This window comes from Neoarius graeffei, chromosome 2, assembly GCF_027579695.1.
Source record: "Neoarius graeffei isolate fNeoGra1 chromosome 2, fNeoGra1.pri, whole genome shotgun sequence".
Classification (NCBI taxonomy): Eukaryota; Metazoa; Chordata; class Actinopteri; order Siluriformes; family Ariidae; genus Neoarius; species Neoarius graeffei.
Window position 1 is genome coordinate 57,571,263 of NC_083570.1, and position 14,492 is coordinate 57,585,754.

At 41.7% G+C, this 14,492-nt stretch overlaps 1 protein-coding gene across 1 annotated transcript in view; it reads right to left on the reverse strand.

Annotated features, from left to right (window-relative positions):
• Positions 1–9,632, reverse strand: part of LOC132881718 (2-oxoadipate dehydrogenase complex component E1-like) — a 207,781-nt gene extending 198,149 nt beyond the window's left edge. Inside the window, exons 1-2 of the mRNA XM_060914513.1 lie at positions 9,571–9,632; positions 2,131–2,266 (exon numbers count right to left, since the gene is read on the reverse strand). Coding sequence (XP_060770496.1) covers positions 2,131–2,266; positions 9,571–9,609 — 175 coding nt within the window. The 5' untranslated portion in view covers positions 9,610–9,632. The remainder of the gene's footprint in view (positions 1–2,130; positions 2,267–9,570) is intronic.
• Between the last annotated feature and the right edge of the window lie 4,860 nt (positions 9,633–14,492).

The following is a 14,492-nucleotide window of genomic DNA, read 5'->3' on the forward strand; positions in this document are numbered from 1 at the left end:
AAGCTACAGTGAGTGATGAGACAGAGTCTGGGCCAAGCAAAAAAACAGACCCTCCAGGATTTCGCGATGTTGCAATTTGCAACATCAACGCAAATTCAACCAATCCCCGTGAATTCAGGGCGATGTTGCAATTATATCCAATCACCGCAACCTTCCCGCAAATTTGACCAATCGTTGGAGTCGTCTTGAGGTGACGTCGACAAACTACATACGTTCAAGAGAAGCAGCATGCGGCAGTGTTGCCAGATTGAGCGGTTTCAAGTGCATTTTGGCGGGTTTTGAACATATTTTGGACTGGAAAACGTCAACAGTATCTGGCAACATTGCATGATGTGCGAGTCAGTGTTTCTGTAGGCTTAAATTCTGTTACTGAAAGTGTGTTATGTTTACAGTGAAGGACTGTGTGCACTTTACATTATTTTTTTACTTAATACAAGAAATTAATGGCGGCACGGTGGTGTAGTGGTTAGCGCTGTCGCCTCACAGCAAGAAGGTCCGGGTTTGAGGCCCGTGGCTGGCGAGGGCCTTTCTGTGTGGAGTTTGCATGTTCTCCCCGTGTCCGCGTGGGTTTCCTCCGGGTGCTCCGGTTTCCCCCACAGTCCAAAGACATGCAGGTTAGGTTAACTGGTGGCTCTAAATTGACCGTAGGTGTGAATGTGAGTGTGAATGGTTGTCTGTGTCTATGTGTCAGCCCTGTGATGACCTGGCGACTTGTCCAGGGTGTACCCCGCCTTTCGCCCGTAGTCAGCTGGGATAGGCTCCAGCTTGCCTGCGACCCTGTAGAACAGAATAAAGCGGCTACAGATAATGAGATGAGATGAGACAAGAAATTAATGGATGCCAACATTTTTGCCAAAATGGTATTTTATTTTCCATTGTTTAGGCAGCTTCAGCATCATACTGTGAGATTCTGTTCAAATTGTTTTTTTTTCTTCTATGAAGCCTGAGCCATTTATTTTATTAGTTTATAATTATTGTTTAATTTAGTCTTCAGGAGAGACTGCCTGCACACAGTACTAGTATTAATAGGTTTTTTTTTTCTTACATGAAAGCTGAGGCATTTATATTATATTTTAAGGTAACTTCATGTTGTGCTGTGAGGTTCTATGCACTTTAACTTTTGAACCAACAGGTGCATTTGGATCAGTAAAGCCTATTTTTCTGCATTTTTGTAGTCCTGGTAATCTTTATATTGGTAAAGTTGTTTATAGGACCATTTCTCAGTGTCTGTTTTTTTAATCAATAGTTTTTCAGTAATAACTTAATATTTAACATATCACTCAATTTTAATCACAAAAAGAGAAAATCACAACAATTTCTCGCAACTTTCACTTCCTCCCGCAATGTAATCGCAACAAAAACCTAAAAAACACCGCAACTGTCATCACAATTTTTTGGAAAAACCCCCGCAACATCAGACATTTTAGCCCACAACAATCACAAAAAAGGCCCGTGGAATCCTGGGGGGACTGAAAAAAGAAGGAAGTATGACCACGATTATTTAAAGTTTGGATTTTCATGGACTGGATCTGAAGATGCTCCACTGCCACAGTGTGTTGTCTCCCAAGAGGTGCTAGCTAACAATGCTATGAGATGTTTAAAATGTGTAAAACAAGATGTTTTAAAAAGAAAAGCACAGATGTTTAAAATGTGTAAAAGAAAAAAATTAAAATGTGTACAACAACCATTTTTTTAAAAATACGAATGGAACATTAAGTATAGCAACAACAAAAATTATAAGGGGGGCGCTGTTGTTTATTTGCTCTCTCTGGGGGGGGGGGGGGGGGGGGGGGGGCTGACTCTCCCACACTTTGAAAACCCCTGAGTTAATCAATACGTTCAACTAACAGCACTACTGATGCAGGCACAAGCCAAACATGCAACGACATACATACAAAAAGAAAGAGAGAAAAATTTTTTTCTTTCTATCTTTGTCATTTTGAAGTGTCTGGTTTGAATGTATTCTAAGACTTCATTACAGAACTGCAGTACAGTAGGAAATGCGTAATGTTAAAAACTATTATAAAACTGGAACCTTATATGTCAGGATTTTTCTTTCTGCATAATTATAAATAGAAAGAGTTATCCGTTTTTCAAAAAAAATTAATAAATAAATAAAATCTCACTCACCAGTGATGAGCGCTGAATGTCCGCCTCCGCCTGTGATGGCCCGGAATGTTCTTGCTTCCTGTCCATAGTCTGCACACTGCGGCTTCACCTGATCTTCAGCATTCTTAAGCCCCAGCTGCCCGAAACTGTTAGCACCCTGACAGAGGCCACAACACCAACAGAGGAAACTGAGTAAGGCTAAGACATGATTTTTCTATATTCCAGATGAAGACCTTTCAATCCAAGCATAGCAATCTAAAATCAAAACTCAGACTCTGCCCCTCCCAAATGCCAGGCGCTACTTTTAAAGCCCAGTCTTTCCTATCACAGCTAACTGTATTTACAAGGTTACTTCATACATTTTTCAAATGCACTGCATAGCGGTATTAAAAAGAATGTTGATAAATCACTGTTTATTGTGTTTGCGTTGATCTTCAGATCAGTTTGGTCGGGGTGCTACGGTATAATGGATGGTCTTGGTGTTTGGGCAATTCCAACAAAAAATATGAACAGAGGGTGGCATGGTGGTGTAGTGGTTAGCGCTGTCGCCTCACAGCAAGAAGGTCTGGGTTCGAGCCCCGTGGCCGGCGAGGGCCTTTCTGTGTAGAGTTTGCATGTTCTCCCCGTGTCCGCGTGGGTTTCCTCCGGGTGCTCCGGTTTCCCCCACAGTCCAAAGACATGCAGGTTAGGTTAACTGGTGACTCTAAATTGACCGTAGGTGTGAATGGTTGTCTGTGTCTATGTGTCAGCCCTGTGATGACCTGGCGACTTGTCCAGGGTGTACCCCGCCTTTCGCCCGTAGTCAGCTGGGATAGGCTCCAGCTTGCCTGCGACCCTGTAGAACAGGATAAAGTGGCTAGAGATAATGAGATGAGATGAGAATATGAACAGACTGAAGGTGTACGAACTGGCGTATGACCTGTGTCTACAAATTTTCCACCCACTGTGATGTGACACCATTGACTGTGATCACCATTACATGACTGTCAGCAGCTCAGGACCACCGTCATATTAATGAGTATTTTTACGGTATCTGATAATTGCAATAATCAGGGTTTTCCCAATATTTTCCACAGTAAACATAATAAATAAACAGAATACACCTAAATAATCTTTTTAACCCACCCATCCGCTTTAGATAACACACTCAAGCCTGCATTCAGTCAGTCATCTATAGCCAAAAAAAAAAAAAACAACCCACCACCACCACCACCAAAAAGAAAACAGGTTAAACTTTGTACTTAAAAACCTTTTGTGCCTTTGCTCTTATTTTTCCTTATGACATGACTTCACCTTTGGGGGGAGAGGGGGTGTCTATCTTCAGGTCAATTAACCAAAAAACCATTTCTGGCCAATAAATAGCTCTGCTGACCAGCTAACTGTAGTGTTTACCTCAGTCTTTAGCATATCCCAAGCTTAGCATCTGGTCCTCACATGCTTCAAGCAGTCCGCCACTGTACCTGTGCCTCAAAACAACAAACCATCAGGCTTGAATGACCATCCTGTAGCCCTGTTGATCAAATGCTTCAAAAGATGAGTGAAGGACTACATCTGCTTCTCTGTTTCCCAGCTCATTTCACCTTCTCTATTTCACCTACAAACCCAGAAGTACCAAAGATTAAGGTAAACACTGCAGTTAGCTGGTCAGCAGAGCTATTTATTGGCCAAAAATGTTTCTTGGTTAACTGGACTGAAGATAGAGCCCCAAAGGTACAGTCATCTCATAAGGAAACTTTCCGAGTACTTCCTCTTGAATGTATTAGTGCTGCATTAAAGGTAGACAGATTTTCCAAGTATAGGTCATAAAAAGAATTTTCCCTGACACCCAATTATTTTTGTTTAGTTGACTGAAAGCTACTGAATTTGAATCACAGACTTCCAATTTTTTTAGTTTTTTTAAAATAGAACAATTAATGAATTTACAGCCACGTGGCCCTAAATTCTCAGCTATTTTTTCCTGCTTCACCGTGACCCAATTCAAGATACTACGTCATGCATCACGTGGTGGGCTTTCCCTGTTCACACAAGGCATTCTGGGATACAAATTTGAAACCGTAGAGAAAAATGGAGGACGTGAATGTGCGAATGAAACGTGAAAGATCGACTACAGTCACGGAAAGCGAGAAGAAAAGAAGTTATGCTGCGAAGGAAAGGAAACGCAGGACCAAACTAATAAATATTGGCGGTCAGCGAGCACCTCAGTGTGATCAGGTGTTCGTTTAGCGACAGAATGATGGAACAGTCAGTGCACGTCAGTGCAAAAAGGTAAAACCTGTGCATGCGCACACGGACTTCCTCTGTCTGTTTGACTGCGCGAAGCGAGCGATTTCATGCACATTATTTGCTCGGGAATCCCTTCAAATTAAATAACTTCCCAGCCACAGAATGGCCTGATATTTTGTGAAATATTACAGAAATAAACATAAATCACAATAACCAAATTTCACCGATTTTATGAAATTGAAAGGCCGGCTCACTTTAAGGGGATGAACATTACACCCCCTCCCTTTTTTTTTTCTTTTTTACACTAGGGACACCATCTCCCAACTGCTGCACTCGCCCTTATCCCACCCAGACATGAGGAGGGGAACTACGTGAGACTGCTGTTCATCAACTACAATTCAGCTTTCAGAACTATTGTCCCCCCGTTCTGGTCACTAGGATGAGATCCACTGGACAGAACAACATCTCTCAACCCCCCTCCCCCAAAATTGTGTCCTGAGCCTCTTGTTGGTCTCCATCACTAAGGCCCTGTCCACACGGCAACAGATTCAGGTGAATCTGATAAAATTTTTTATCGTTTCGGCCTGGCGTCCACACGGCACCAGCGTTTTGGGTGCCCCAAAACAAAATCTTTTGAGAACAGGTTCCAGAGTGGAAAAATCTGGCAACGGCGCCGTTGTGAAGTCGTCTGGATGAGTAGAACGGATTTGTTTACGATGACGTCACAACCACATGACTGTGAGTGCTTCACGCCGGGTAGAAGTGTAACGAACTCGATGCGAGTTGTCAACAAATCCTATAACTTGGTTCATGAAACGCGCTTACAAAATATTTTCACTGTGAATATTTATTGTGTAATGGTGCAAAGTGAGAGAGAGAGAGAGAGAGAGAGAGAGAGAGAGAGAGAGAGAGAGTGAGAGAATAGCCCTTAGGGCAGAGTCTTTAGTCCAAACACTGCGGAAGCAGTACCAAACCGCGCACCACCCGTGCGCTTTCCAAAAACAAAAACAATCCCACCAGCAAAAATTAAAAAAAAAGAAGCGATCTCACCTCTTCAGATGTTGGTTTAAGTCCGACAATAGATTCCTCAAAAAGGGCGTAGAAGAACAAAGTAATCCATCAACGTGTAGCATTCAATTTATTCCGGACCATTAAAGAATTCTGGAGGATATCAGAATGTTGGCGTACCGGCTTCCATCTACCCCCATTCATTCCTCTTTCCGCGTCTTTCGTTTTACGCTACTGATTAATAATCAAAACTTTATGTGGCTGATGCTACAGAAGAAGGGGTTTATGCGCATGCGTCCTACTTCTATTGTTCTGGTGTCTCCGATGGGACCGTCTTACAGCGCACGTAGAGGTGTGGCATGTGTATTGCATCGTTTTCAGCAAGTGTTGTGTTGCCATATGTACCTGATATTTTACTGATCCGTTGCCCATGTGGACGCGATATTTAAAAAAAAAAAATCTCGTTGCCGTTGTCGTGTGGATGTAGCCTAAATTTACTAATAACACAGTAGTGGTCTGATCATGAACAGTAACAAGCAGGTGGATAACCTCGGTTAGTGGTGCAGTTTTTATCCACAGACCACTAGGATCTTAAACTAACATAACTAGCACAAGTCACTTGCAATGTAGACCACAGTCTGCCTCCATGTACTGGCTCATCTGGTATTCATTTTGCTCCTATGAGCACCTGAACACATGAAAAAGGACCATAGAGAACAAAAATATCCAGGAGAATGAGGGGAGGCTCGAAATCTGTACTGGGACAGCTGCAGTTTGGGAAAGGAGTTGGATACAAATCATTTCAGGCCCAAGAGCACAGAGGTGGACAGTAAAGAAGTACATTTACCTGAGTACTGTACTTAAGTACACTTTGAGTATCTGTACTTTACTTGAGTGTTTTTTTTAAACTTATGACTTTAACTTCACTACATTTGAAAGACAAATATCGTACTTTTTACTCCACTACATTTCTGTCAAGGCCCTCATTACTCGTTACTATGAAGTGGCTTTGAAAGTGGATGCTTTTTTCTTTTCTTTTCAAAAACGTGATTGTTTTTTTTCGCAGGTGACACTGAGACAGCCGATCAGTAATCATTAGGGTCACGTCACATCCATAGGCGGCACGGTGGTGTAGTGGTTAGCACGGTTGCCTCACAGCAAGAAGGTTCCGGGTTCGAACCCAGCGGCTGGCGAGGGCCTTTCTGTGTGGAGTTTGCATGTTGTCAGCGTGAGTATGCTCCGGTTTCACCCACAGTTCAAAGATATGCAGTTAGGTTGACGTGGGGCAGCCTTGAGTGAGATACCTGACCCCTGACTGCTCCCCGGGCGCTCTGTGTGCGTGTGTTCACTGCTTCAGATGGGTTAAATGCAGATGATGAATTTCACTGTGCCTGAAGTGTGCATGTGACAAATAAATAAAGATTTTTTTCTTCTAGACTGGATAATATCAAGTTCAATTTCTCACCAGCATTATTTGAACGCAATCAGTTGATGGCAGAATGGAAGGAGGCAGTTCTTCTGGGGAATGGCTTTACCTAGAACCCATGTTTCAGTTTTCTGAAAGGATTAAAGATTCGTTTCGTTTTAAATGTTTGCTTTGTTTGCCAAAAACGAACCGCATCACGGCCTACAAAAACTCGCCATCCAACCTGCGGAAGCACATTGAGGGATCTAAACGTTTTATTCCAAGAGAGAGCTTGCCATGAAGTTGTCTGTGCTTTTAGAGCTAGTGATAACGTTGCAATAGCTATGCAGTCTAGTTAGTCAAATGACTTTCTATGGATTTTCCCGCCAAGTTGCCATCGCCTTGTCCACGACTAATGTTAACACATAGCTAGTTAACTTGGACACTGTTAGTTAGCATGTAAAAACAGAGTTACGCTAACATGAATAACGTTAACTTATCTGAAGTGCTTTCAGAAATATGTTTTAGCATAATCTTGCCAAATAAACAATGTAGAAATATTTCTTTTCTAGTAGCGTTAGCTACCCAATATGATTTCGAGCTTGAAAAGTTTGCTAGCATGTCAGGTGGAGTTTCACTGACTAGCTAGCTTAACGTTAAACCACCATGATGCACAGCATGCGTTCATTTTGTGAATTCACATTTCTGTCTTTGGTAACAGCATTAGGTTTTGTAAGCGTTGTGGCAATAATACAACGATGCGTTGACAGAAAATGTACTTTTAATACTTAAGTATTTTTAAAAGCAAGTACTTCAGTAAAAATTTGACTGGACAACTTTCACTTGTATCAGAGTAGGGCTGTGCGATATATCGAATATACTCGATATATCGCCGAAAATTCTGTGTGAGATACATAAAATTATTATATCGTAACTATCGAGTATTTTATGGTCATCTTCCGACTTGTGTTTGTTTCGTGTTTGTTTAAAACATTTCCCGGTGGTTTTCTCCCTGTCCCTCAGGCAGTAACATGAGAGGCTGCCTAAGGGTAAAGAAAACAATAACGTCACGCACTTGCCAACCAATCCCGGGCGACATCTCGGTGCTGAAAGGAACTTCCGGGAAGATTTTCTAGTTTCGGTTGTGTTGCCAGATTGGGCGGTTTTAAGTGCGTTTTGAACATATTTTGGGATGGAAAACGTCAGCAGTATCTGACAACACTGCCGGCGGGAAGATTTCCTAGTTTCGGTTTACAGTGCTGACTCAGTTCGTGCAATCGCTGGTGTTGCCTAGGCTACCGTGTAAGCTCTGTCAATTTCAGCGACAAATTAAAAATGGAAGCGGACAAATTGGTTCCTGAAAGAACTAGTAAGGGGTCAGTCATCTGGCATTTTTTTGGATATCGCGAGGAGGACGTGGATCAGCAAATGCCAGTTTGTAAAGTGTGCAAAAAAAACCTGTCATCACGAAAAGCAGCAGCACGACAAATATGTTCCATCACCTGAAACTCACCCGGTACAGTATGAAGAGTCTCTTAAACTCCGAACAACTTGCCCATGAGCTAACCCCCCCCCACGCGCTAAACAAATGACCATAGCGGCCTCGTTCTCCAAAGCCCCCCCATATGAGAAAACGAGTCAGAGATGGAGAGCTATAACGGATGCAATCACTAACTTCATTGCCGAAGACATGATCCCAGTTACTGTAGTGGAAAAACCAGGCTTCCAAAAATTACTAAACACACTCGATCCCAAACATGAGTTGCCTGGTCGCAGACATTTTACAGAGAAGGCAATACCTGAATTATACACATCTGAGAGGCAAAAATTCAAAAGTATGCAAAGAGAAAAATTATGTTTTACAGATCTCTCTCTTCTCTCCCTCAATCTCTCTCTATTGTGAATGTTCCAGTGGTTCTCAGTAGTCAGGTTAATAGCTTGGAGATCTATTTTTTAAAATAATTTAATGAATGAGCACTTTTCTTATTTAGGCTAAATGTCCTTCTCAGTGTTGAGCTTGCACTTTATTGGTTTGAGCTCTGAGCAGCTCTGTATTGTGTTGCCCCTTTGTTGCAATTTTCAAGATTGTTTTTGCAGTTTGTGCCACATCTTTGTTGAATAAAAATAGTCTTATTTCAATTCAATTGTGATTAATCACTAACAAGAAAATTTAAAATGTGTTGTTGAAAACCACCTGTAAAGTTAACCAAGAATGTTATTTAATCTGCAGGGATTGTAGTGAAAACAGTAAAGAGTAAAAGTTAGATTTCATGGGGTCCTTTAGAGATTTAAATATATCGAGATGTATATCGTGAAATGGAGAAAATGTATCGGGATATTCATTTTTTCCCATATCGCACAGCCCTATATCAGAGTAACATTTGACCAGTGGGATCAGTACTTTGACTTAAGTAATTAGTTGGGGACTTTGTCCACCTCTGCAAGAGCGACATCTACTGAGAAGGTAACAGAAGAAAATGTACATGCAGAACAGACTCTCCCATTTCTCTGCACACAAAACAGCTTTGCAAAGCGATATACTTTACTCCTATACGTATGTTATTCTTATATTTTTTTTTTTTATTGTCGTGTTCTTCACTATTAGTCATAGTGTGTGCCAGCAGTAATTCAGTGATAATGCCCCATATACTCTTGACAAGAGTCTTTGTCTGGACCAGGGTAAGCAACAAGAGCAGGAGAAAGACATTTAAAGTAAAAACATACTTTAGTTATTAGCTCGTGGTTGTTGTTTTTTTTTCCAACGAGTGGTTTAATTTATGTCGTATTCACTGTAGTGATTGATTAGTAAACTTTCTAAAACTTACCCATGTGTACAGTGTGAGTTTTATTGTAGATGTTTCCATTTGATTTGATGGGCGCAGGTTGATGACGTCACGCAGCGACAAAGCAGGCTATAGGTTTTTCTGAGGATGATGAGAGACACGAGCTTGTTTTTTAAAGCAACTACTAAACCACTTACGTAGTAATTCGTTATAAAATTAAAATATAATTCAGAATACGTTCAGTTTTAATAAATGTATACGTTATTAAATAGGTATGGAAATTAGGTACAGTACAGTAGCCTACTGTTGAAGTCTTGGGCACTCTGTTGTTTTAACTTCTACATTATGGAGTCAGTACAGAAACATTTTAGAGGTCCAAACATTAGTTTTCCAGCACAAAATTAAATGTTACAGAAAAATGATTGTATGTCAGTTAAGAAAGTAGCATATTACTGTATATTAGAGAGTTTTCAGACTAAAACATAAGGCTGCTGGGTTTTGCTGCAAAATTAAGAAGCAAGTGTGACAGTCAAAGTGTCCAGAAGAACTGTGTCTGGTTCAGTAAGATGCTCAGTAAAACCTACAGCTCATCCATCCATAATCTGTAGCCGCTTTATCCTGTTCTACAGGGTCGCAGGCAAGCTGGAGCCTATCCTAGCTGACTACGGGCGAAAGGCGGGGTACACCCTGGACAAGTCGCCAGGTCATCACAGAGCTGACACATAGACACAGACAACCATTCACACTCACATTCACACCTACGGTCAATTTAGAGTCACCAGTTAACCTAACCTGCATGTCTTTGGACTGTGGGGGAAACCGGAGCACCCGGAGGAAACCCACGCGGACACGGGGAGAACATGCAAACTCCGCACAGAAAGGCCCTCGCCGGCTGCTGGGCTCGAACCCGGACCTTCTTGCTGTGAGGCGACAGCGCTAACCACTACACCACCGTGCCACCCCTAATGTCAACTGGTGATATTTAATTAATTTTCTTTGGCTAATGTCAGATTAGACTAACATCAGTTCCAGTAGCTAACATAAATTGGCAAGGCAGCAAGTTGAATTTGAGCTAATGGTAAATATTAGTTATTTGCTAGATGTTTTACTTCTGATAAATCTTTAGCAAACTTAAAGTTAGTCACGGATATGACCAGGTAACCTCAAGAGACTGAATGATGTTTACAGGCAAAACAGCATTTTTAAAATGAAAGTCATCTTCTAACAGTTTTAGATAAGTAAAATACAGTAAGTTACTGTAGTCACAGGTAGTGTGGTGTACTCTGTGCAGGTCTTGGTTCACTTTCAGGATGACCATGTTCACCTATTTCAGGCTTAAGACTTGCCAATGTCCAAGCAGTGCCTAATAAACGAGACATGAATTTGATTTTTCACCTTAATCTGTCTTTTCCTTCACAGTCAAAATGTCAAAGTCCTTCCTGTGCCAGCACCTAGTGTTCCTAGGTAGCCTCCCACCAAGTACTAACCAAGTTAAGGCACACCGGGCGGCGCCATCTCTGTTTCTGTAGCCCTTCGGCCTCTTGCTAACATCACTAACATAACTAGTGTTACAGTGTGGGGCTGGTTTTCTGGTAACTGTGAGAGTTTGACACCCTACACACATCTGTATGTATCTGTATCTGTAAACACATCTGTGTTTTGCTTCACAGAACTCTGTTTAAATGAGTCCCAGCCTGGTTCCTAACAAGACTTCTCAACAGCTGCTTATCAGTCATTGTTGGGGATGGACATTTATAACCAGTAGGTTTTTATAGCTGCACCAATTGGATCAGAACTCTGAATCAGGGTTTAAGTCTGCCAGCCAAAGATGCTGTGACTGCATCAGCCTTACTGTAAAGTCTGGAAGGGTAAGTCTGAACCAGATTGCTTTTCTAAGATGGTCAATACCAAGGCAGCAGACACAAAGCTGGTGTTTGTCCTTGACTTTCGGGAAACCTAGACATTGACAACATGAGTGTAAGTCCTGCAGCATGGCTCTTTAGTCACTCAAAGCAGAAGCTATGTATAGTGGAAGCCACTATATCTTGGTGCAATGAACTACTTGAATACACTAGCAAAACCCACTAGTCTTTGAACATGGGGTATGTGGAAACTGAGGAATTATTTGCAACTGGAAGGAAAAAAATCACTTGAATGAGTTACCTGAGAAGACTTGACTCCAATCCCAGTGTTATCAGCAAAGTATTCTAGCTATGTGCAGCATCTCAAGACACTAGCAGTGCTTAGCTAAGGTCCGCTGGTTGGTTAGATGGTGAGGGTAGACAAAGAGGAGTCGTAAAGGGAGTGCAGCAGGCTGGCTAATGGAGCAAGCTCAGCTGTGGACAGCGCTAGGAGGTCGCTTAACTGTGGTAGGTGTGCTTAGCCACAGCCCTACTATTCAGAGGCTGTGGGAATGAGTCCAAGCACCAAGTGAGGCCCCACTCAGTATGTGGGAAATCAAGAGAAAACCAACTCCAGATCCTGTATGTGTGTTTGAGGAACCCAGCTAACTTTGAAAGCTCAGTGGTGGAGAGTGCAGGATGGTGAGAGAGAACACCAAAACTACACTAGCTGCACATATTCACAACGTACCATTGGTTGGCAGTTGCTGAGTATTTAGCCAACACCAAAATAGTATGTGGTGCAACATAGCCAGTTTTAGTACTGGAGATAATAGCATCCCAGCCAGACATACCTAGAACGGTTATATATGTGTGATGTGTGGCCACTCATTTTCCTCACTGTATCCATAACTGTGATGACTCTGCATGGCTTGCATGACATGTTGGCCAAGCCAAATGTGATTTAACATCTGAAATCTTGTGTCAAGTGACTTTTTTTGTGATCAAATTTTGGTTCTGACATCTTGGAATTGTGGAGATCACATGGCAATCATGTGTCAGTGGAATAAGATAAAATATGTTAACAGAAAAAGAACATTTAAATCTTGAAATTTGAACAAATGTCTAGAAATAGGTATAGATAAAACATATTTGGTTTATTGTAATATTATAATAGATAAAATTGACTATATTCAAAATATTTTCACTTTCTTAGATGACTTTTTTTTTTTTGCAGTGATGGTCTGTTTGTGTTGCATTTTGAGATTCAAAAAGACACACACTCAGCCAAACACACACACACACGCACGCACAAAATTATATTCTATAACTGAAAGACAGACACATAAGCGGCATTGTTACAAAAATAAGGAATTTTATTAAACGACCTCTTCCACAACTAAAATCACATTCATCTAGCAGTTTAAATCCTGTACTGTAGAGCTGTTCTACATGAGTTATTTGGTAGCTAAGCATTCTTGACACTCGTAGAAATTACCCTTAAATAACCATTGACATATTTGCACAAATAATTTTCATTCTAAATGAATACAAGCTCTGACTATATTAATGTACAAGAGATCAGACATGACAAACAACACTGCAAGATAAAATGTATACAGACATAGAAACATAAGATATAATCATTAAGTTCAGAGACAAAATGACAGTGTTTGTCATTTCCCCGATAGAGAAAAAGCCAAAAATCATACGAAAGCTACAAGAAAAACAGTAAGCCTATATTAAATAGTAGACAACATCATTACACAAACATGCCTTACAATGCAGTAAGTTCAATGACTTTTACATAAAAGCTGGAAACACAAACACTGTGACCAGAGGTACCACAGCTTTATCAGAATGACAGTTGAAGAGAAAATAATGGTCATGTGCAATGAAAAAAAAAAGCACTTTACAGTGGGGCAAAAAAGTATTTAGTCAGCCACCAATTGTGCAAGTTCTCCCACTTAAAAAGATGAGAGAGGCCTGTAATTTTCATCATAGGTACACTTCAACTATGAGAGACAGAATGGGGGGAAAGAATCCAGGAAATCACATTGTAGGATTTTTAATGAATTAATTGGTAAATTCCTCGGTAAAATAAGTATTTGGTCACCAACAAACAAGCAAGATTTCTGGCTCTCACAGACCTGTAACTTCTTATTTAAGAGGCTCCTCTGTCCTCCACTCGTTACCTGGATTAATGGCACCTGTTTGAACTCGTTATCAGTATAAAAGACACCTGTCCACAACCTCAAACAGTCACACTCCAAACTTCACTATGGCCAAGACCAAAGACCTGTCAAAGGACACCAGAAACAAAATTGTAGACCTGCACCAGGCTGGGAAGACTGAATCTGCAATAGGTAAGCAGCTTGGTGTGAAGAAATCAACTGTGGGAGCAATTATTAGAAAATGGAAGACACACAAGACCACTGATAATCTCCCTCGATCTGGGGCTCCACACAAGATCTCACCCCGTGAGGTCAAAATGATCACAAGAACAGTGAGCAAAAATCTCAGAACCACACGGGGGGACCTAGTGAATGACCTGCAGAGAGCTGGGACCAAAGTAACAAAGGCTACCATCAGTAACACACTATGCCGCCAGGGACTCAAATCCTGCAGTGCCAGATGTGTCCCCCTGCTTAAGCCAGTACATGTCCAGGCCCGTCTGAAATTTGCTAGAGAGCATTTGGATGGGGCGGCACGGTGGTGTAGTGGTTAGCGCTGTCGCCTCACAGCAAGAAGGTCCGGGTTTGAGCCCCGTGGCCGGCGAGGGCCTTTCTGTGCGGAGTTTGCATGTTGTCCGCGTGGGTTTCCTCCGGGTGCTCCGGTTTCCCCCACAGTCCAAAGACATGCAGGTTAGGTTAACTGGTGACTCTAAATTGACCGTGAGTGTGAATGGTTGTCTGTGTCTATGTGTCAGCCCTGTGATGACCTGGCGACTTGTCCAGGGTGTACCCCGCCTTTCGCCCGTAGTCAGCTGGGATAGACTCCAGCTTGTCTGCGACCCTGTAGAACAGGATAAAGCGGCTAGAGATAACGAGATGAGATGAGCATTTGGATGATCCAGAAGAGGATTGGGAGAATGTCAGATGAAACCAAAATAGAACTTTTTGG